Source organism: Python bivittatus, unplaced genomic scaffold (assembly GCF_059951505.1).
Source record: "Python bivittatus isolate LINGU-HERP-01145 unplaced genomic scaffold, Pbiv_v1 ctg000980_np1212, whole genome shotgun sequence".
Taxonomy (NCBI): Eukaryota; Metazoa; Chordata; class Lepidosauria; order Squamata; family Pythonidae; genus Python; species Python bivittatus.
The window spans coordinates 3,393,870-3,414,350 of NW_028277125.1; the positions used below are offsets into that span (position 1 = coordinate 3,393,870).

The 20,481-nt window shown below is 44.8% G+C and overlaps 1 protein-coding gene across 1 annotated transcript in view; it reads left to right on the forward strand.

The window, feature by feature from the left end:
• Positions 1-20,481, forward strand: part of PSMD1 (proteasome 26S subunit, non-ATPase 1) — a 106,575-nt gene that overhangs the window by 81,991 nt on the left and 4,103 nt on the right. Inside the window, exons 19-22 of the mRNA XM_088132672.1 lie at positions 770-872; positions 11,193-11,362; positions 16,298-16,390; positions 17,124-17,216. Of these exons, the coding sequence (XP_087988798.1) occupies positions 770-872; positions 11,193-11,362; positions 16,298-16,390; positions 17,124-17,216 (459 nt within the window). The remainder of the gene's footprint in view (positions 1-769; positions 873-11,192; positions 11,363-16,297; positions 16,391-17,123; positions 17,217-20,481) is intronic.

Consider the following 20,481-nt stretch of genomic DNA (forward strand, 5'->3'; position numbering starts at 1 on the left):
ATGATGAATAAATAAATAAAAATAATTAGACTCTGAGTCATTAAGAGTCCTTGTCCTCCTCTTAAGTAAGATTTTTCTCAGCAATTTCGTAGTCCTTCGGCAAAACAAGCACCGTGTGCGTGTAAGGCAACTTCCTTGTTTCTTTCATCATCGACTTTTACGGAAACCTTGCTCTGTTCATTAACCTAAAGCAACCCTAAACAAGCAGCAGAATTGGCTTAGGAAGGAATTATAGCTTCCATAATTCAGTTTGATTTATAAGGGATGTTGAGTAACGGAGGAATTGCATCCTGCTGTAGGAGCGTGCTCGCTGTCTTTCTGTAGAAGCGTGCTGCGTGGCTGTTCCTGGCTTCAGCGCGAGGTTATTCTGGTAGGGAGGGCCAGAGAGGAGCAGTGGCCACTGCGGTTCATAAACATGCCATATTTGTATTCATTGCTTCCCTTCCTCAAGCGATCATTCCCAGCATTCAGTACATGGGAAATTAAAAGGGCCAACAGGAAGCAAGCACAGTTTTCTTACGTGTTAATTGCCCTCTTCTTGGATAGCCATAAGCCAGTTCAATTAAAACGTGATAGAAATATCAACTTTTGGGGGGGGGGGTTGCTACTGAACCTTTTGTTTCCAATTCCTTGCAGCATGCTGTAAGTTGGCTTTGAAAGTGGTGTACAGTTTGCTTGTTTATTTATTTATTCAGTTTCTACAGCTGCCCATCTCACTTTTATGTGACTCTAGGCAGCACTTTTTTAAAAAATTGCCTTTCTGTTTTAGGTCAGCCAGTTCAGACAGCTTTATTCCAAAGTCATCAATGACAAGCACGATGATGTGATGGCTAAGTTCGGAGCAATCCTGGCTCAGGGCATACTGGATGCAGGTAAGTTTTGTTTCAGTGCCAAAACCGTTGTTGCTGGTCGCTGCCTTTAAACCAAGAAATCTCCTTTCTCAACCGCCAGCCCTGTTGGGACCTTGAATTGCAGAGGTGCCAGAGAATTTGGGAGGTTATAGCCCTGAGACACAGAAATTTCAAGTTGGGAAGGACTGTTTGGCTTCATTTGTTTCATCAGGTGCATCTGGTAAATCTGCCTGGGCAAAGCCCGATGCACGATTTCTTTATCCAAACTCTTAACTTCCCTCACAGAATTTGGGCAGGAAACACGCAACGCTCAAAACACTGCCATGTTATTAACTGTATTAATTAATGAATTATTTAGAGCCAGTTTGATGTAGCAGTTAAGGGGCTGGCCTAGAAACCAGGAGTCTTGAGTTGTAGTCCTCCCTTAGGCATGAAAGTCAGCCCCTCTCTCAGCCCAACCCACCTCACAGGGTGGTGGTTGTAGGGAAAATAGGCAGGAGTATTGGATAAGTTCGCCACCTTGAGTTGACCAAAATGTATTTAAAAAGGTAGGATAAAAAGTTGATGATGATGACGACGTTCTGCCTTTCCTCCAAGGACTCCCCTTCATTTTATCCATATCACAACAAACCTGTGCAATAGGCTGGGCTGAGAGAGACGCGGTCCCTCAGGAAGCTTCTGGGGCTGAGGGAGGACCAAAACGTGGGTTTCTGGGACCTTCACCACTATTGCCCCCTGGCTCCTGGGCCAAGAGGGAGGGAGAGTGCTCCAAGGGCACCCACTGAGGGTGGGAGGGTTGGAACCTGGATCAGAATCAGGTCTCCTTGCTCCTGGCCCACTGTCTGCATCACTTCCCCACCCCAGCTGTTGGTCGTGCATGTTTGATGCCTTTACATTTTTGTTCGTTATCATAAAGTAATGTGTGGAATGGATATCTGCTGTTGTCTTCATTATCATCCATTTGTCCCCTAGCAGATGAGTCCAGCTGCCAAAAAACAGTTGCCATTGCAAATAGCTGCTCTACTTTCTTCTTGCCAGAAGTATTGTGGGATGTGTAACAAGCAGGCGCCTGTTCAGGAGATGGGGGGAGCTTGATAGTTCATTAATTATACAAATTATGCTACAGGGCCCCCAGGAATCATTGCGCGAAACTAAACTAATCCATATTCAGGGTATTGGAGAGTGCGTCTGTTCGTCTGCAAGAAAAAATATCTGTGCTGCTGAAGCGAGGTGTGAATTGGCGGGTGTGGCGCCACGTGTCTCGCTTGCCCCTCTCAGCGTTGCGTGTCAAAGTGGGTGCCTCCTTGAAGGGGGAGAGCAGAAGTTTTAAGAGGCACAGTTGATGCCACAGTTAAGGGATTCCTTTCATCCCCCTGACCTCCCACACATCCCAAAAACTGGAAGGCAAAATCTCCAAACTTTTGATCTGAGGCCATCTTTTTTGCCGACCTGCTCTACACTAAATTCCTGTTTTTGGTTTACTGCTGCAATCGCAACTTTTTTTAAAAAAAAAACTAAAACAAATCCACTGGATGATGAGGTTCCACTTAGTACCAGAGCAAAAGGAAGAAACCTTATAATGTGTTGAGTGAGTAAGGTTCCCCTTTAGCTGGTCTATGACAGTTGTAAAGATTGATTTGAATTGAAATGTTGTTCTTATACACATGAACGTCCGTAGGGGTAGGAAGTGACATCATGCATGCTGTGACATCATGACGTACATTACATAATTTGCGCCATTTGTACGATGATGCCGTGATGCAATTGAGATCATCGTGGCTTCTCTTGGACAGTTGTGCTCACATATTTGAAGTTCTGCTTCCAGCCTGGTCAAAGCAATTCTTAGACTTCTAACATACCTGTACAACACCTGGTTGGAGAAAATGGATGCATCTTCAAGAGGGGTTCATAAATATCAATCAAATCCAACCCAAGATCTTGTGGTTGCACTGGATTATAATCCCCATCATCCCCAGCCAGTATGGCCATTGGTTGTGCTTACTGTGGAGTGATAGGAGTTGTAATCCAACTCATTGAGAGGGCTGAGTTTAGGGAAGGCTGATGCAGCCAGTAACACAAAGGGCAAAAATAACCATGTTGCCAGAAAGAACAATTCAGAATCCATGTGAGAGCAATACCTTTATTCGATCAGCTCAGGTCTGCAAAAGGCTAAGCAAGCTTTTAGGTTCTCCAGAGAGCAGAGCGTGTGAGAGATACCTGCATTTAATTTGTGACTCTGCATGGAATGTGTTGGCAGATGGCAGTCTTCCAGATAGGCTCTTTCAGTTGCTGAGTTGACTCCAGCAAACACAGTTGTGCATTGTGGTTTGCAGAAGAAAGTAATATGCAGTGGTCACTCCCCACTTTTGGAAAATATTGAGGATGATACTATTGTTATTGCTGCTGCTAGAGATTGTAGGGCTGAGACCAGATTGTCTAAGGCCATCTTGGGAATTCATGATTGCTTCCAACATCCCATTTATTTATTTGTCTAATTTATATAGCTGCCCATCTCACAAAGCCAGTGACTCTTGGCGGTGTACAACAGAGCTAAAACTATTAATAAATGCCTAAAACTATTATCATTATTAATTATTAAAAACATTAAAAACTATAAAAACTATAAAAACAAAGCTAATACAAAAAATAATAGACGAGGGGTGTTAATTACAGAGCCATCTCACTAGTTCACCCGCCCCCTGAGGTCCCCAGGCCTGTTGACACAAGCAGGTCTTGAGGGACCTTCGGAAGCTCAGAAGTTATGAAGCCAACCTCACCTCGGGGGAGAACAATGTGGGCACCACAGCAGAAAAGCCCATAACATACCCTCTCTGCTGGATCTGGTGGGATGGGCAGATGAAATCGGTGAGGGGCGGTCCCTCAAATAGCCCAGTCCCATGCCATGAAGGGCTTTATAGGTCAACACCAGCACCTTGAATTGGACCCAGAAACAAAAAACAGTGCAGCTTGCAAAGCAGACATGTAATGTGTGTTCTACCAGAAACATACATAAATGCTCATGCCGCTTCGTTTTGCACCAGCTGAAGTTTCCAGATACTCTTCAAAGCAGCCCCACGTAGAACGCATTGCAGTAGCCCAACCAGGAAGTGACCAGGGCATGAGTGACCGTGAGTAGGGCCTCTTGATCTAGGAATGGGCACAACTGGTACGCAATATGAAGATGTTCAAAGGCCTCCTACCCTCAACTGCCACCTGCTCATCAAGCAGGAGTCCTGAGTCCAGGAGGACCCCCAGATTGCGCACAGGGTCTGTTTGGGGGAATACAAGCCCATCCAGCACCAAAGAGTCCTAGAACCGGAAGGTCTCAAAACCCAAAGCCACTCAGCCTTGCCAGGATTCAGTTGAAGCCTGTTTGCCCGATCCAGACCCTCACAGCCTCCAGACACTGAGATAAGTCCACAGCGTTGCTTAATTCTCCAGGGGCAGAGATGTTCAGCGGTGACAGATGAGCTCACCCAGCAGTCTCATGTAGATGTTGAACAGGAGAGGAAAGAGCACCAGCACAGAGGACGCACTGCCACCATCCCACCCACACCAGAGATCCAAAAGCACAACCAATGCCATTTCCGTTCCATAGATAATCCACTTCATCCAAGGTCCTCTGAAGCTGTGTGCAGCCACCTTCTCAATCACCAGAAAAGGGAGGTTAGATATTAGATGAAAATTGTCCAGTATCGTGGGGTTCAATGATGGCTTCTTGAGGAGGGGGCAAACCAAGACCTCCTTAAGAGGTAAAGGAACAACCCCTGCATTCAAGAGCAGCAACCAGAAACCAGGGCCTCTGAAAGTCTGCTGTCCGGGTACAGGGACTGAGACCAAGGAGCTGGAAAGTGAAACCGGTATGAAACTTCCATCCCACATTCCCTGAGAGCGGCCCACTCCTCGTCTCCCACCATATCTCCCCATGCCCATCACCAACTGTGGCCCACCCATTCCCCCCCAAAGGCAGCATCATTGTCCCCTCCAGGCTCCCCAATTCGCAAGGCTTGGGACCTCCCACAGTGGTCAATTGCATCCGTCCTAGGGAGGGGAACCCAGGCACCCCAAGGCACTTCAGCTCCACCAGTTCTCAGCACCATCAGGGTACCCAGCACCCCACCTCCCCCACTCGTCCCACAAACACACACGCAAACATACACAGACACCTTCGCATCAACCCCCACAGGGAATCCCTCCCAGCCGTTCTCCGGGTTAGAGTTCCCTTCCCATTCCCCCAACCCAATCAGCCCCCTCCTCAGGCTCTTATCCCAAGGGGGGGTATCATACAAACAAACAGAACCATTTAAACAGATCTGTGGGGGGGAGGAACACGTTGGTGGGAGAGCTTAAGGAGATTAGCTCTTAAGAGACCTTTGTTTTAGAGTTGCATTCAGCTCCTGTGCTTCCACCCCACTTTGAATGTCTTTGTCCTTATTGAGAGCAGTGCCTTTCATTGGCATGAGTCATCAGAAGCAATTGCATTGCATCAGAAGTAGGGATGATGTTTCTATTCTCTGTAGAGTTTAAGAGTGATTTTCAGGTCTTTAAATGATAGAGTATATTCAGTTATCTCTAACAACCTATAGGAATATTGGAAAATTAGAATTTTAACACATATGTAAATTCCTTGTTTATTCACCATTCTATTCCTTCACTTTTCCTTCTGTTTATGTATATTTTCCCCCAAAATGTTCAATAGAATATTATTTTATTGTATATTGTATTAATAATGTTATATCTTAATTATAAAGAAGAACGGGGAGGGAAACATTGCTTGTTTCAGATTTTATTGCACGTGTGAATCACTGACACATTTGAAACTGAACCTGCCTTTGGTCAGAGGTTCTCTGAATGAAATGGATTGACCTTCCTAAAACAATGTTCTTGTACCAGTAGAAGCGAATCTGTGTAGCTCAGGGTTGAACTGTGGAGTCCTTGGGGTTCTCTGAGCTTGGCTGTTTTCTTGCAGGCGTTTTGTTATCTCTCTAGGTAACATCATCAGCGCTAGAAGGGAGTGGGGTTTTCTCCCTGTTTATATACAGTGGCTTGCCCTGTCAGTGTAGGTGGGGGAGTTGTTTTTTCCTTTGGTAGTTCCTAGATTAGGCTGTTGTTTTCTGCTAGATTGTTTGTCTGGTGTTAATCCCTGCTTATCTGGGTGTTGATTGCTGGCAAGGAGGTGTTCTGGTCTTTTTGTTTCCTTTTTATTGTCTCTTTTGAATGGTGTGTAAATGTTGTTTATCTCTATGTGCCTATTGATGGCTGACTTGTCTGAATACCAAGCTTCCAGGAATACCTCCTGTTTTTGGATTTAGCTTTATCTAAGACGCTTGCAGTTTCCCAGCTGAAACTCTGGTTGAGTCTGTCCATGTGTTTTAAGATTAAGGATTTTTCATCATGTTCTGACATGATCGGAGTCACAAGTCAGTAATTTCAATTGGGAAACTGCCAGCATCCTAGACCAAGCTAGACCAAGGAACTACTAACTCGGACAAACAGTCAAGCAGTAAACAGCCTAATCTAGGAACTACCAAGGAAGAAACTAACACTGACAGGGCAAACTACTGTATATAAACAGAGAGCAAACCCTACGCCCTTCTAGGAATAGAAGAAAAAGAATAAAGAGAGAGGACAGCAGAAGTGCAGAAAAAGAAAGAAACAGAAAGAAACAAATACAAAAAAATGACTTCTGACTTCTTTTACAGCAGATATAAGTAAAACATACATTAAACTCCTGCTCTATGATTACAACATCCATTTTTTCCGTAATCTATTAATTTTACTAATCATCAAATCCATATATCGTAATTTCATTTTTTTTCTGTTTCGCGCAAAAAGTCCAAAAGAGGCTTCCAGTTAGCATTAAAATTAGTCAATGTCTTTTCTCTAATCAAAGCTCTCAATTTCGCCATCTCAGCCAGCTCCATCAACTTTACCACCCATTCTTCCATTGTAGGTAGTATCAAGTCTTTCCACCTTTGAACATATAGAAGTCTCACTGCAGTTATCATATATAAAAACAAAGATCCATGAAATTTTTCCAATTATTTATCCATCAGCCCCCAAAGAAATGTCTTTGGTTTTTGAATTGTTTATTTATATATATGAGTCCAAAATTTTTTAGCTTTATTACATGTCCACCAAAAATGATAAAAAGTCCCTTTTTGTTGTTCACATTTCCAACATATATTTGAAGTCCCTTCGTACGTTTTTGACAATCTTTCTGGCGACAAATGCCATTGACACATCATTTTAGAAAAATTCTCTTTAAGATTTTAACATAATATAAATTTCGACTCTTTCATCCACATACTTTCCCATTGTTCCATTTGTATATAATATCCAAAATATTTAGCCCACTTTATCATACAATCTTTAACTTGTTCTTCTGTTTCAAATCTCAACTAAAGTTTATACATTTTAACAATAAGATGTTCGTCATTAGTACTTAACTTCAAATATAGTTTTATCTTGTTCAAAACCATACGTCCTTTTATCAGCCTTAAATCTTTATACTAATTATAGATGTGAAAACCATTGATACATATATCCTTCAGATATCAAATCTTCTCTTGATTTTATTATAAATTCTCCTTGGTAAAAATCTAAAATGTCACCATAAGTTAGCCATTTCTGCTTAATTGCCATTCTCTTCTATAATGTGCTTCTTGTGGTGATAGCCATAAAGGTATTTTTGGACAAAATCTAGATTTAGATCTACTCTAAATTCTCAGAATGGCACGTCTAATGATTTTTGAAATCTACGTTAACCTTAACTTTGTCATACTATAATTAGCCGTGCCACCCAAATCTCAAACCACGCCCTTCCAAGTCCGGTGACCTTCTGTTTCTCAGCATCACCCAGCTGGCTTGGATCTTGGAGACTTTATTGGTTGGCATCTATAAAGAATTAGCGAGCCGCAGTAATTTCCTGTAACAGGCTAGCTGCAGGCATTTCAAAAAGTGGTAGGGAAAGCAGCTAGAAATCTTTAACCGCAAAGAAAGGATTGATATTTTGGGGTCTGGTTAAAATCTGCTAGTGGGGGAGTGCTTACTGTTCTAAATCATTTTTCAACATTTTTGTAAACAGCAAGCGCTGTCTCACTACTTAGACCGGCAACTTGGCTACCGACAGTAGCTGCACAATGTTTTCCTGGAAATTAGCTCAGGAATTGACTGTCCTAAATCACGGCATAGCAGACATTCTGCAGGCATTATTTTAGCGATGGGGAGAAGAGTGAGATGGCAGATCCCACCAGCCAAAGCAGCAGGTGGGGGAATGAATAACTGTAGGAAGTGTTTTAGGATCCATCAAGGCAAGCCAGGAGGAAGGTGGGAGGCAGCCATCTTGACACAGTTGTCCAGGGAAGACCCAACTACTCTGGCAACAGAGTGAGTCAAGGGTGTATTGTGAGTGTCCTTTCTTTGAGTCTTCTTCTTCCATATGAAAGTGCGGTCACAAACTAGGGATTTTCTGGATTTGAGTATTTGTTTTTCTCTTCTGTTTTTACATATACGTGAGATAATGTGACTCTCTAGAGCAATGCCTCTCAACCGTGGCAACTTTAAGAAGTCTGGACTTCAATTCCCAGAATCCCCCAGCCAGCATGGAATTCTGGGAGATGAAGTCCAGACTTCTTAAAGTTGCCATGGTTGAGAAACACTGCTCTAGAAGGTAGAGAGAGTATAAAAGAACACAGTCCTTTTTTCTTTAATGTTTGACCAATAATGTTTATTCATTAACTTGGAAAAGTTGTAAAGAGGATCTCTGAAGATTACAACTGAGATTAAATTCTTTAGAATGTTCTCTAGTTCTCCGGGCAAGATGAATCTTCACATTTGTCATTGTAGGACGTATCTGTGGCCTGCCAGTTCTTCCCTTCGCTGGCCGTGCACATCTGTTTTTAACCCTCTCACTCCGACAGCCAGAGGCTCAAACTGGAGTTCAGACTCTGGGCTCCTGTTAGACCCACCCTTCCACCCACCCAGGGGCATCTGGGCGGTGCGCATCAAAATCTGCAAAACGGCGGGCACCCATATATAAAAGGTGCAAGGCTTCAATTCCCACACCACCCCTCTTATTTTGCACCCGCCCCTCCCTAATCTCTCTCTCCCTTCTGTTCCCATCCATCCAGAATTGAAAGTGGGAGGAAGTCCCCGCTGTTACCATTCTTTGAGTGACCATACTATTGCCCAGTCATCACAGGGAGCAGAAAAAGCTGACTTTTGAGAACAGCTTTCCAATCTTTGATGTTGGTGTCCCATAAATATGCATCATTTTTGCTTGAAGAGGTATAATGTGGGTGTTAAGAGTAAAAAAAAAAAAAAAAGTCTTCTTTCCAGATGTTTTTAAACTAACTGTCAAGCCATCTCTCAACCTCATCTGTCCAGAACATTGTGACAGCTAGGAAAGGCGTTCTCCAGGAACAAGCAGCAATAATGGAAGGTCTCACATCTTTCCGCTCCTAGACAACCCCAGAGAAAAATTAATCAAGAGGGTGTAATGCAGTGAGAATGCAGTACTTCGGGGAGGAGAAGTGCGCAAGAAAAGTCAGATTTTAAGTGGCCAGGCTGCAGTTTAAAAATAAAATTCCAGAGTTTCATAGACCTAAGTTATGAAGAATTTAGCATTGTTAGTATGACATAAGGACACTATCCAGAAGCACTTGACATGCGTGTGTGCACGCGCATACACTACTTTTTCAGGAGGAGTGTGTGAAAACTTTACTATGTTTTTCAGTGGTGCCATATTAGCTCTGTTCCTGAAGGTGAGGGAAACCAACAGAAAATAATTAATTTGCTTTATTAAATTTAATATTGTATTACACTAATGAAATGCAGCTAATATGATGGCTTCCGGCATTTTTTTTTTTCCTTTTCCCTATTTCAAAACGTTCAACCTTTGAGTGATGCTAGGAAGGTCACTCCCATGGATTTACACATTCTTGCTAAGAGACCCAAAAGCAGAAGAATTTTTTTCTCACCAAGTATCCCTTACATACAAATAATGGGATATAATAATGACTTTCTAGACTCTTGGGTGGTCTGAACTGTGCTTCTCTGGGGCTCTAATTTTCCTATATAAATGGCCTGAACTCAATTGCCTTTTACTCCAATTCGGGCCTCTGTCCCAAACTCACCTAAATCAGTTGCTGATGGTTGCTGTCCTTCTTCAGCACAATCTGCAACGGGCTGAAAAATCAGATTAACACCTTCCTGCTCCCTCTGTGGGCCTAACCTTTCTGTTCAGCTTCAGCTGGACGGGCCTGCATTGCATCAGCCTGACAAGATCCTGCCATCATTGCTTTCCAAAGATGAAATTATACGGGTTGGTTATCTGGCAGGATTAATTTTACTGCCATGATGTATAACCCATAGGATGAAGGAAGCAGATCCAAAGGCTACTTCTGGGTGGAAGGTGGAGTGGATTATTTTCCCCCCTCTTCTGCTGAGGGTCACACATGAGAGAGTGGAGATAGAAGGCGAATAAAGGTGGGGAAGAGACAGTGGGGCTTGAGCAATACACAGGGAATGCAAAGAACGTAGACTTAGATGAGTGTTCTAGCATTTATTTCACCACATGCCTACATGCTAGATAGAAATATATGTTTTCAATTAATACGTCTCCTTATACATGGGGGTGAAGAGGAACTGTTTCAAGTATGTATTGCTATAGAGATTCCCATACAAATCTGAGTTAGCTATTCATGGAAACAGGAAGTTGGACTAGAAAGATGTTTGGTCTGTTCCAGTAGAGCTGTGTTGCATTCTCAGAAGCCTTCTAAGGCTAACTCAGCTTTCCACCAGGTAGGAAGGCTGGGACACATGTTTGGTGATAAATGATCTAGAACATCTGCAGTTGATAAATGATCTAGACACATCTGCAGTAGATGCTTTCCCCCTCTCCCCCCGTCCTTTGTCTGGTCAACTCCCTCCATCCCCATCTCATGGAAGCAGGATGTTAAGCCCCGGATTGCAGTATACAACCAAAAGACCTTAGGTTTTCGCAAAGTCTCCTTCGTCAGTTTTATTGCAAGGAAAAGGAAGTTAGATTACAGAATCTTGGAAACTGGACGTGTGTAGCTCCTCCATCAAGTGAGGGCCTCCTTGATGCCTTTCATTCTCTTTGTTGTAACTGTCACTTGACTCATCAGAGAAGTTGCTTCCTATTTAGGAGTTGGAAAAGGAATGTCTGTCTCTACAATAATTTGAAAACATCCATTCCCATTTCCAGGTTCAAATAATTCTGTTACCAAGAACCCCTCCTTACTGTTGTGATTCTTTCCAGCCCAGTTAAATCTAAGTCGTCTTACATTCAATATTTCTTGTGTGAACTCTCTCCAGGTGGTCACAACGTCACAATTTCTCTGCAGTCAAGGACTGGTCACACACACATGCCTTCAGTGGTCGGCGTCCTGGTCTTCACCCAGTTTTGGTTCTGGTTTCCTCTCTCTCACTTCTTGTCATTGGCTTTCACTCCAACCTGCGTGATCGGCCTTAACAAGGACCTCAAGGTATGTGCTGTGGGAGCCAGAATGATGCTCTGGAGAGCAGAGCTGCCACCTGGCTGCTTAGTATCTTTTGCCTGCCCATCTGGCCAAGGAGGAAGTTGGGGCGCTTCTTGCGATAGGAAATACTTTGATAGGAAATAGTTCAGGAAATAATATTGACCTCATCCTTGACCTGGAGGTTGGATATGGTGACCTCAGTAACTGCCATGAAGGGACAGATACAAGGTTGTTGAGTGTGTGCTTGGCAGGCAGAAGGTGGCCACATTCAACTTCTGGTATCTCCAGTTTAAAAAAGGAGGAGAATAAGAAAGTAAGCCATACAAATACATTATTTCTCTGCCCCCAGTCAGCATCTGTTTCTTAGATCAGTGTTTCTCAACCTTGGCAACTATAAGATATGCAGACTTCAACTCCCAGAACTCCCCAGTCAGGATGCTGGCTGGGGAATTCTGGGAGTTGAACTCCACACATCATAAAGTTGCCACGGTGGAGAAACAGTGCTCTAGATGAACAAAGGTTGTGTGACATGGGTCGAGGCGTGATTTGCATACAGAAGACCCCAAACTCCATCCCCACCATCTCCCAGGTGGCCAGGTTGGAATGCATCTTTTTCTGCCTTGGAGCAGCTGCTAGTCTGAGCAGACATTCCTAAGCTGAAACATCCGTTGGCCTCTTGTAGAATGAGACTCGTCCAGTTATCTGCATTCCAAATAGTTCGGGAGACAGAGGATGATGGGTCATGAGATCAGGAAATCCAGATTGCCTCAGTAAAGTGGCTACGTTCATAAATATCCATGGAAAGCCCCCCAAAAAACATTATTATTATTCCAGGGGTTTTTTTATATTTGCTAGGTGGTAACAATTTACTTACTTACTTTAAGACCAAAACCATTTGTGTCCTGTCTTCTTTAAACAGTACAGAGCATTTAGCAACAAACGTACCCTAAAACTCCGTGGGTGGCCACGACACAATTATTTTTGTGAAATTCTGCAATTCTGCCATCCCAGGGTATTACTGGAAGATGCCAGGCTGGCAGGGTTGATTACAGGCCCTTTTTTAGCTCACTTCTCTCCTAATAAATCTGTGGTAGAATCCAGCCGTATCTTTTCCCCTTCTAGTTGGCTCCTGTTCAGTAGACCAAAGGCCAGCCCTGGGCACAGTGTCCCATCAGTTCCAGGGAGGTTCATTTTCCAAGCTCCCTCCTCTGCTCCCTGCCATGGCCTCCCTGGATCAGTTTGAGGAAGAAAAGAGCTGTTTCTTGGCAACAGTAGAAAAGCAGGGGAAATCAGCATTTATCTGGGCCTTAAGATTCAGAATCATGGATTGGTTTTGAAGCTGGCTTTTCTCTAGGAAAAGGGAGAGAAAAAGCTGCATTGAGATGATCGGTGCTTTGCCACCTTCCTGAACACGGGGAGGTTTTATTCCAGGAGCAGTTGAAGGAAAGTGGTGTGCCAAAAACACAGCAGAGATCATTTTATCCAAGGTGCAAAGACTGTCGAATGGCAGTGTTCTTTTAACATTGTCACCCAAAGATAGCTATGTGCTTTTCACCATTTTCATGGGCAGAATCAGGACTCAAAGGGTGCCGGAGACTCACGGTTGCATGCACAGCCATCCCAGCCTCCTGAGGATCTGTTGGTTTCCAGTTTTATAACTGCTTACTGCAGTTATAAGTTTAAGGATGTGGTGCCTGATTGAAACTGGAGCTCTCCAATAGCAATGTGAATTGTATGGAATTGGTCTTGCTTAATTTGAATGACCCAGTCTGTGGTACAAATTTTGGATTGCTGTACAGTCTTTGGAGTCTTAAGGCACAGAATGCATGCCATCGTATCATCCTCCCTTCCCTGGAACCAATTTACTTATTTATTTAACAAATGTATATGGCCACCATGCTTCATCTAACTAGTATTGTCCTCTGCAATTGCCAGCTTGTCTCCTGCACCTCCTACAACTGGGGAAAAGGCCTCCCCCAACTCTGCATCTTAAGATGCTGGAGAAGGCAGCTGGGATGGTCCGTTCACTGAACATCTGAGCATGTCCCTGCCAAACAGATATAAATCCACACTTAATGGCATATATACACCTAGTTTTTTGTGAGTCAGATCATGGCTCTGTTCAGTCCAGCACTGTCTGCTTCGGCAGAACCTGAGAGGGTTTGGTACCCTTTCTAACCAGTCACGCTAGTGGGGAGACTACTGGTTTGCTATAAACCACTGCTGTGCTCCCCCCTGCCCAGTCCCAGATTCATCACAGCTCCATAACAGACTCAACTGTGGGAATCTCAGCTTGCAACGTTGCACGAGGAGGCAGAGACATTATTGCCAGGAGAGAACAGAATTGCCGTGTAGAAGAAACCAGCAAGGGATGAGATACATCATTCCTTGACTCAGTCATCAGGCATGACCAGCTTGCTCCTTCTGAAATCCATTCTCCGCTTGGTCTCTAGTGCTCCTGGAAGAATGAAATAAAATTGAAATGCTCTCTGCAAGTAACCCAGGTATTGAGGTGAAGGCAAACTGAGCTGAGTAATAATGATGAATTACACACATTAAGCCCACCAGCTTGGACACACGCTCTGGGCTCAACAACTGCCAGTCCCCATTGACTCCTTGAGGCCTTGTGATTCATCGGGTACTGTTGTTCACAGGTGTTCAGGCATATTTTTGGTGTTACATAGATTAGGAACTGGCTGGGAGGCAGGACTGAAAATTGTGAGGTTCATAAGGTGTCCAGTTCAACAGGCAAGGACATGCTCTGAGCTCCAGTCAGATCCCAGCATGCACAGAGGCCTCTGTTGTCCTCAGAAAATATCCTCCTTTACTTGTGTTGTTTTATTTGAGATGTACCCCCCCCAAAAAGGGAAGTCTTATCAGACGACCACCCAGCTGTGCCAGACTTGATGAGCTTCTGCACAGTGCACTTACCTTTGAATTTTAAAAATCAAAGCGACATAAAGCCTGTTTTTTGCTCTCTGATGCCTGCTTATCTGAGCAAAGTCTGACATTAACTTAAGCTGCCTTACAGCAGTCCTGAAACCCCAGGTTTGCCAGCAGCCCTTGCTAAGTATGCAATCCTTGGGGTAAGCTGAGAAAAGTCGGCCAGAACCCAGCTAAGGCTTGTTTCATCCCAGCATCTTGTCACCAGCCGGAGAAACAGCCCAGGGTGGCATCTGATGTCATGGCCCAGGACTCAGACAGCCATCCGGGTTGGTCCTTGGCAGTCTTCCCAGCTGGAGCCTCACCACCAGGATGCAGAGCTGCAACTGGCTCCCCCACATCTTTACGCGTGTCCCTAGCCAGCAGAAGTGCCACCGAGCTGATAACCCCCTCACCCCTATCAGCCAGTTTAAGCTGCACCACCCTCAGGTCCGGTTATCTCCTGTTTTCTTCCTGAAGATGCAGCAGGCTCCAAAAAACCAAACTTCACTAGCAAACACTGCCGTACATGCCCTTGTAATTGCCCTCACTGTATCCTGGAGATTCCTTTGGGCACATTCTTGAGTGGGATCAGTCTTTGGGGCAGGGAGAGGAGGAATTGTGCAACAGTGTTTGCTGGTTATTTTATTCATTTACTTACTGGTGATGACGATGATGTCCATTTCAGCAAGGTGAGAAGAGAGAAAGGAATGTATTTATATACTTATTTGGCTTATGGGACACTTGTCTACTCTGGCAAGCCTCAAAGGCAGCGAACAAAATTTGAAAACAAAAGCAGAATAGGCAGTGCTTAAATAAATAAATAGCATGGTTGTCTGGCAGTTCAAAGCCTGAAAAAGAGATGCCTCTGCAGAGGCTTCCTGAACAGGAAGAGAACGAGGATCGTTTTTCAGCATTGAGATGTATCTGCCAGCAGGAGCATCTTCCAGAGGGCCTCCCCTGAAGATCTTCACCGGAGAGGTTTCTGATGGGGGAGATGGGCAGGCCTGAATCCCTTTCGCACTTTAAAAGACAACGTCAAGGCCTTCAACTGTGGCCAGCAACGGTTGGCATCCGAGTCAGATCTTTCAGTACAGAGATTGGTGATCCCTGTTCCTTTACCCCCCTTACCCATCCGTCTACCACACCACACACCAGCTGCAGCTTCCAGGCATTTTCCAAGGTAGGCCCAAAAGAGAGACAAGGTAGGATGATCAGCCCACAGGTCCTTTGCAGCGGGTGTGGCCTGTTAGCCAATGCTCAGGGTTTTGGTTTGAGAAGCTAGCTGCTTCTAGAAACCCTCAATCAAACTACCATCTCCTGGGACCCAGGAAGAATGCATTCTCTGTCGCATGCCTGCCATTTATTTATTTATCCAATTTAAATAGCTGCCCATCTCAGTGAGAGACTCTGGGTGGTGAACAGAATTAAAATAGAATAAAAACAGTAACAAACATTATAAAAGTTAAAACGCAGGCAGCTGAGAAACAGCAACCCAGATCACTAACACAACCAAGAAGCGGGTCCCTGCACGCACACGGGGGCCCAGGCCTGGGCACAGGGCCAGGTCTTTAGGGCCTCATGAAAGGCCAGCAGTGAGGCCATCCTGATTTCTGGTGGGAGACTTCCATAAGGTGGGTGCTATGGCAGAAAAGACAACGTCTTCTAGGCCCCACCAACCAGCTCTTGTAGGGCTGACAGTTAGGACTGTACAAGCTCTGGTTATGGCTAGATTAACTTTCCCAATTAGGGCATAAACAATGGACTGTACTATGCAGGAACTAGAGAAACGCCAATCAGAGTTAAATGGCCACCTAATAGGATGATGTTTCAGTGGTACAAGCCCTATGGTTGGCTCGAAAGCTTCCAGAGAGAGAGAGCTGGAGCAAGAATTGCAAACTTGACATGAATTGGGAGCACCTCTCCACAAGCGCACCATGCAAACCGCTTCCTTTGCTCTCTGGATTTTGTCTTCAGCTTCTGAAATTGTCCCTCCTTCCCTTCCTTCCTTTTTTGCAGATGCCAAAAGTGCAGTACCGATCCAATGTCAAGCCCTCCACATTTGCCTACCCAGCCCCCTTGGAAGTGCCAAAAGAGAAGGAGAAAGAAAAGGTTTGTTGAGTCGGAAATTGCAATCATGTGACTGTGGCCCGTTGCAACATAATTGTGAGCCGGGCGCCAAAGGCCCGGATCGCAATCACATGACCGCGGGGACTCTGTAATGGCTGGAACTCGTAAGTACCGTTCATTCAGCACCCTTGTAACTCAACAATAGCTGAACAAATGGTCATAATCCGAGGACTACCTGTAGTGTATTTCTTTGCAAGTGCTTCAGTCAAAACAAATGTAAGTGGCTTACAAGTTATGCACCATATATAACCATGCCAGACAGACAGACAGATAATCTATGGTGACTTAGTGCTTCAGTCTTTGTGTAGCAAAAAAACCAAAATCAACGACTGCAGGTCTGCAAAATTTACCTCCCTGCTTTGTAAACCCTTTTTTCAACAGAAGAGCATCAGGGAAAGGGGATCTGAAAGGGGCCAACATGGGACAGTGCAGAAAAGAAGGAAAGCAATGCCGGGACCCAGATCTTTCTGAGAAATCTTCATATCTCATTTCACTCCCAGACCCATTTTCCCATTTTCCTTTTTCTGAGCTTTAAATAATCTGTAACAGTAAGGCCCATGGTGGGTGTTTCAGTTTATTTCGTTTGGTTCTTAATACACTCCTACTTATTAAAGTGCCTATGGCTGCAGGGAACTGAGCAAACTTCACCTTGAGCATTATGGGACTGCTTTTCTGACCCCTCTGCTTTTTTCCCTCCCCTGGTTGCAACGGTCAGGTTTCCACTGCTGTGTTGTCCATCACTGCAAAAGCCAAGAAAAAGGAGAAGGAAAAAGAAAAAGAGAAAAAAGAAGAGGAGAAAATGGAAGTGGTGAGTCTAATCCAGCCTTCCCCAGTCTGGTACACTTGCATGATAGGGAGTCCTGAGGGTCTTAGGTCAGGAGAAGGAGCTCTGATTTCTCAATGACAGAAAAACGTCCCAGGGTGATGAGAAATTGAGATAGGATGATTGTGTGAGCCCCTCCAAATTTCCAAAGTAAGAAAACTCTCTTCTCTCTCAACATATCTTCAGGCCTTCCATTCAGTATCAGTCAGTAGGCAGGGAAATGATGAAGCTGTTGTTGTCCTAGCATGCAGGAAAGATGCTCAGGAATAATTCAATTGGCCTCCGAAAACCAGGTTTTTGTCTTCTCTCAGATCCATTGGAAAAGAGGGCGTATTGGCCAATAATCCATCTTCCACAGTTTGGGTTGAAAAAGATGGTACAGAAGAATCTGAAGGAGTCTGGTAGCATCTTTTCTAACTAACTCATTTTATTCAAAGGCAGAAGTGTTTGTGAGTTGCAGCTCATTTCATCTGATGCATTTGATGAAGTGAGCTGCAGGTTATGAAAGTTTATGACTTCGAATAAAATTTGTTAATCAGAAAAGGGGCTTCAGACTCCTCCAGATGTTTTGCCACCATAGGCTAACATGGCTCTTGGTTTCATGGAACAAGGAATGTAGAGAGTGGGGTTGTTCTCCCTTTGTCTTGAGGTCATCTGTTGAAACTCAGTGCAGGAGCAAATACTTCTTTGCTCAGTGCAGAGCTAAAGAGTCGAACCGTAGCCAGCAGTTGTGGCAAATAGCAGCCAATTGGGAAGCTCTTAAAATCGGACTGGACTTGTTCATAGAGAATCAGGCCATCATTGGCTACAACCATTGTGTCAGCCTTTTGAGGTTGACCAGATCTGGAAACAGGCTGCACAAGAAGACTACGGCTGTACTTTGTTGAGGTGGGTGTAGTAACAGAATCTTGCAGGTCTGTCTGCGTTTTCCTTTCCCTCCCTCTTATACCTCCGGGAGGAGCCAGTCTGAATCTCTTCCTAATATTTTCTCTGTTCCCTGTGCTGAAAGCATGCTTTTACATATTTTGTTTTCATAACAGTTTCTGCATAGTTTCTCCAAGGTCCTCTCCGTGGCTCCCTATACATTGACAGCTCCTGGCTCCCTCCTGCATTTTAGGCAACAGCCCTAATACCAATTACTGGAAAGTGGCAGTAGAAGGAGGCTGTTGTCTTCAGTCTAGGTCAGTGTTTCTCAACCTTGGCAACTTTAAGATGGGTGGACTTCAACTCCCAGAATTCTGGGCTGGCTGGGGAATTCTGAGAGTTGAAGTCCACCCACCTTAAAGTTGCCAAGGTTGAGAAACACTGGTCTAGGTTGAAGAGCTTCCCAAATGCACCCAGTTGGCCACTGGGTGACACGGTGGCCCCAGCTAGGGGAACCAAGTGCCTGATCCAGCAGGACTCTTTGGCTACTGCTCATGACCAGCTTTCAAAGTGGTTTGGAAAGGCAGTTCTGACCTGAATGGTGGTTACCCAGCAGATGCATGTAATCCAGTGATGGGTTATGCCATACCATTCTTGCATCAACTCCACTAGTTACCTCTCTTTTCCAGCCCCCATTTAAGTTGCTGGGGTTAGTCTTAGAAGCTTTAAAGCCCTTGGGTCAACCTGGTTCCAAAACCACCACCTTCCGAAAGCCTTCAGAGCGTTGCCCGGGTTCCAGCATCCACCGCCAAGAGATGTGACATTCCCACCCCATCTTGGTCTGGAGGGCAGATTTGACTAGCTTTTTGTACTTAATATATTACCCCCTTTAACTGAGAAACTGAGTTCAACACTTTTCAGCTTTTCAAGGTATCCACAGGTGTTTTGAAATTCACTTAGAATGGCACCGCTTGTAGAGAAGCAAAATTCGATGTGGAGATAGAGATCATAAGAATGAGTGATATTAAACCACCTGATTTTATATTTTCCAGTAAATTTGGCTCTCCGCAAAATTTACAGATGGGCCATTCCATAACTAAGAAATGCAAAAATTTATTCAATGGACTTTTTAAAAAAAATGGCTAAGTTCACCTGTTTTAAACTTTTAAAAGCGTTGAAACCCCCTCCCAGCTTCTTATGGACAGAAAACAGTATTCTCATTTCTCTTGCTCTGCACCCCCCTCAGCAAAGTGAGTTACGTACAAAATCTAACAGTCACTGAATGAATCAAGTCTCTACAGATTCTTCCTGTTGCCAGCATGCCGGTGGCTTTTGCAGCAGCCACAAGGTGGGATGCGATCAAACAAGCTTCTCCAAGGAACTGCTAAAGTACAGAAAATGAGCTGCTTTGCAGACTGTGGTGTCTGGAATCAGTCAGGCAGAGAGAGAGAGAGAGAGAGAGACTGGTTGGTGTAGAGGCTTTGCGCATCCCCACTCTCTGGCTCTGGCCCTTATTTACTTGGGCTTTCATTGGGACCCACAGAAACTCCACAGCTCAGGCCCCCCCAAACCAGAACAAGCTCAAGAAGGAGAAAGATGCAGTCATGGCAAACGGGGCTGGGGTCATTGTAACACAGGGGGAAAGACTTTGAATGGGATGGGGATCCGCACCGAGCCTGATAGTCACCCAGCAAAAGGGACAGTTGTGCTGCTGCCTTTGTTGAAGGATTTGATTTTGGTGCCCTCTGGCTATCCTTTTTCATCAGGTGAGATTGGCCCAGGGTGCTAATTTTTCCAAAGAGGTTGCAGCCTCAGCAGAACCACCTAACTGCAGTGTTTGGTATGCACACACACATCCCCACGTTAGAATTTCTCACCTCCCTTTGTGGCACTTGGCTTGGATCACTTGCTTCAGTCATCATTGTTCTCCTCCCTCTTCTGGTCACTTGGGCGGGATCAGCATGGGGCCAGTGCCAAGTTGGCTCCATTGGTGTCCGGCAAGACCCCTCCTACCTGCTAGAAGCCCGGCGTTAGCCCTTTCTGGGTAGAGCCAGGAGGAACTCCTTCCACTTACAGAATTGGTCCCAGGGGAGACGGTCATCAGGTGAGCAGCAAGCGTGAGAAGAAGTCCTTGCACGGAGCCCCAAAATGAGCAGGTGCTTGATGGTGGGAGCAGAGAGAATCAAGCTCTGGACTTGGGGGCCAGAGATTGGACTGGGCATGGAAGAGCAGAATAAAAGGGGGGCAAATCAGTACATACATTGGTGGAACTTTAAGGTGCTTGGTTGAAAGGGCTTTCTTGTCCAGCCTTCTGACCACCAACGCAAAAAGGGAGGATGTTACCCTTCCTGTTCCCCTGCTCTGGAGGTAGACTGCTGCTGGCTTC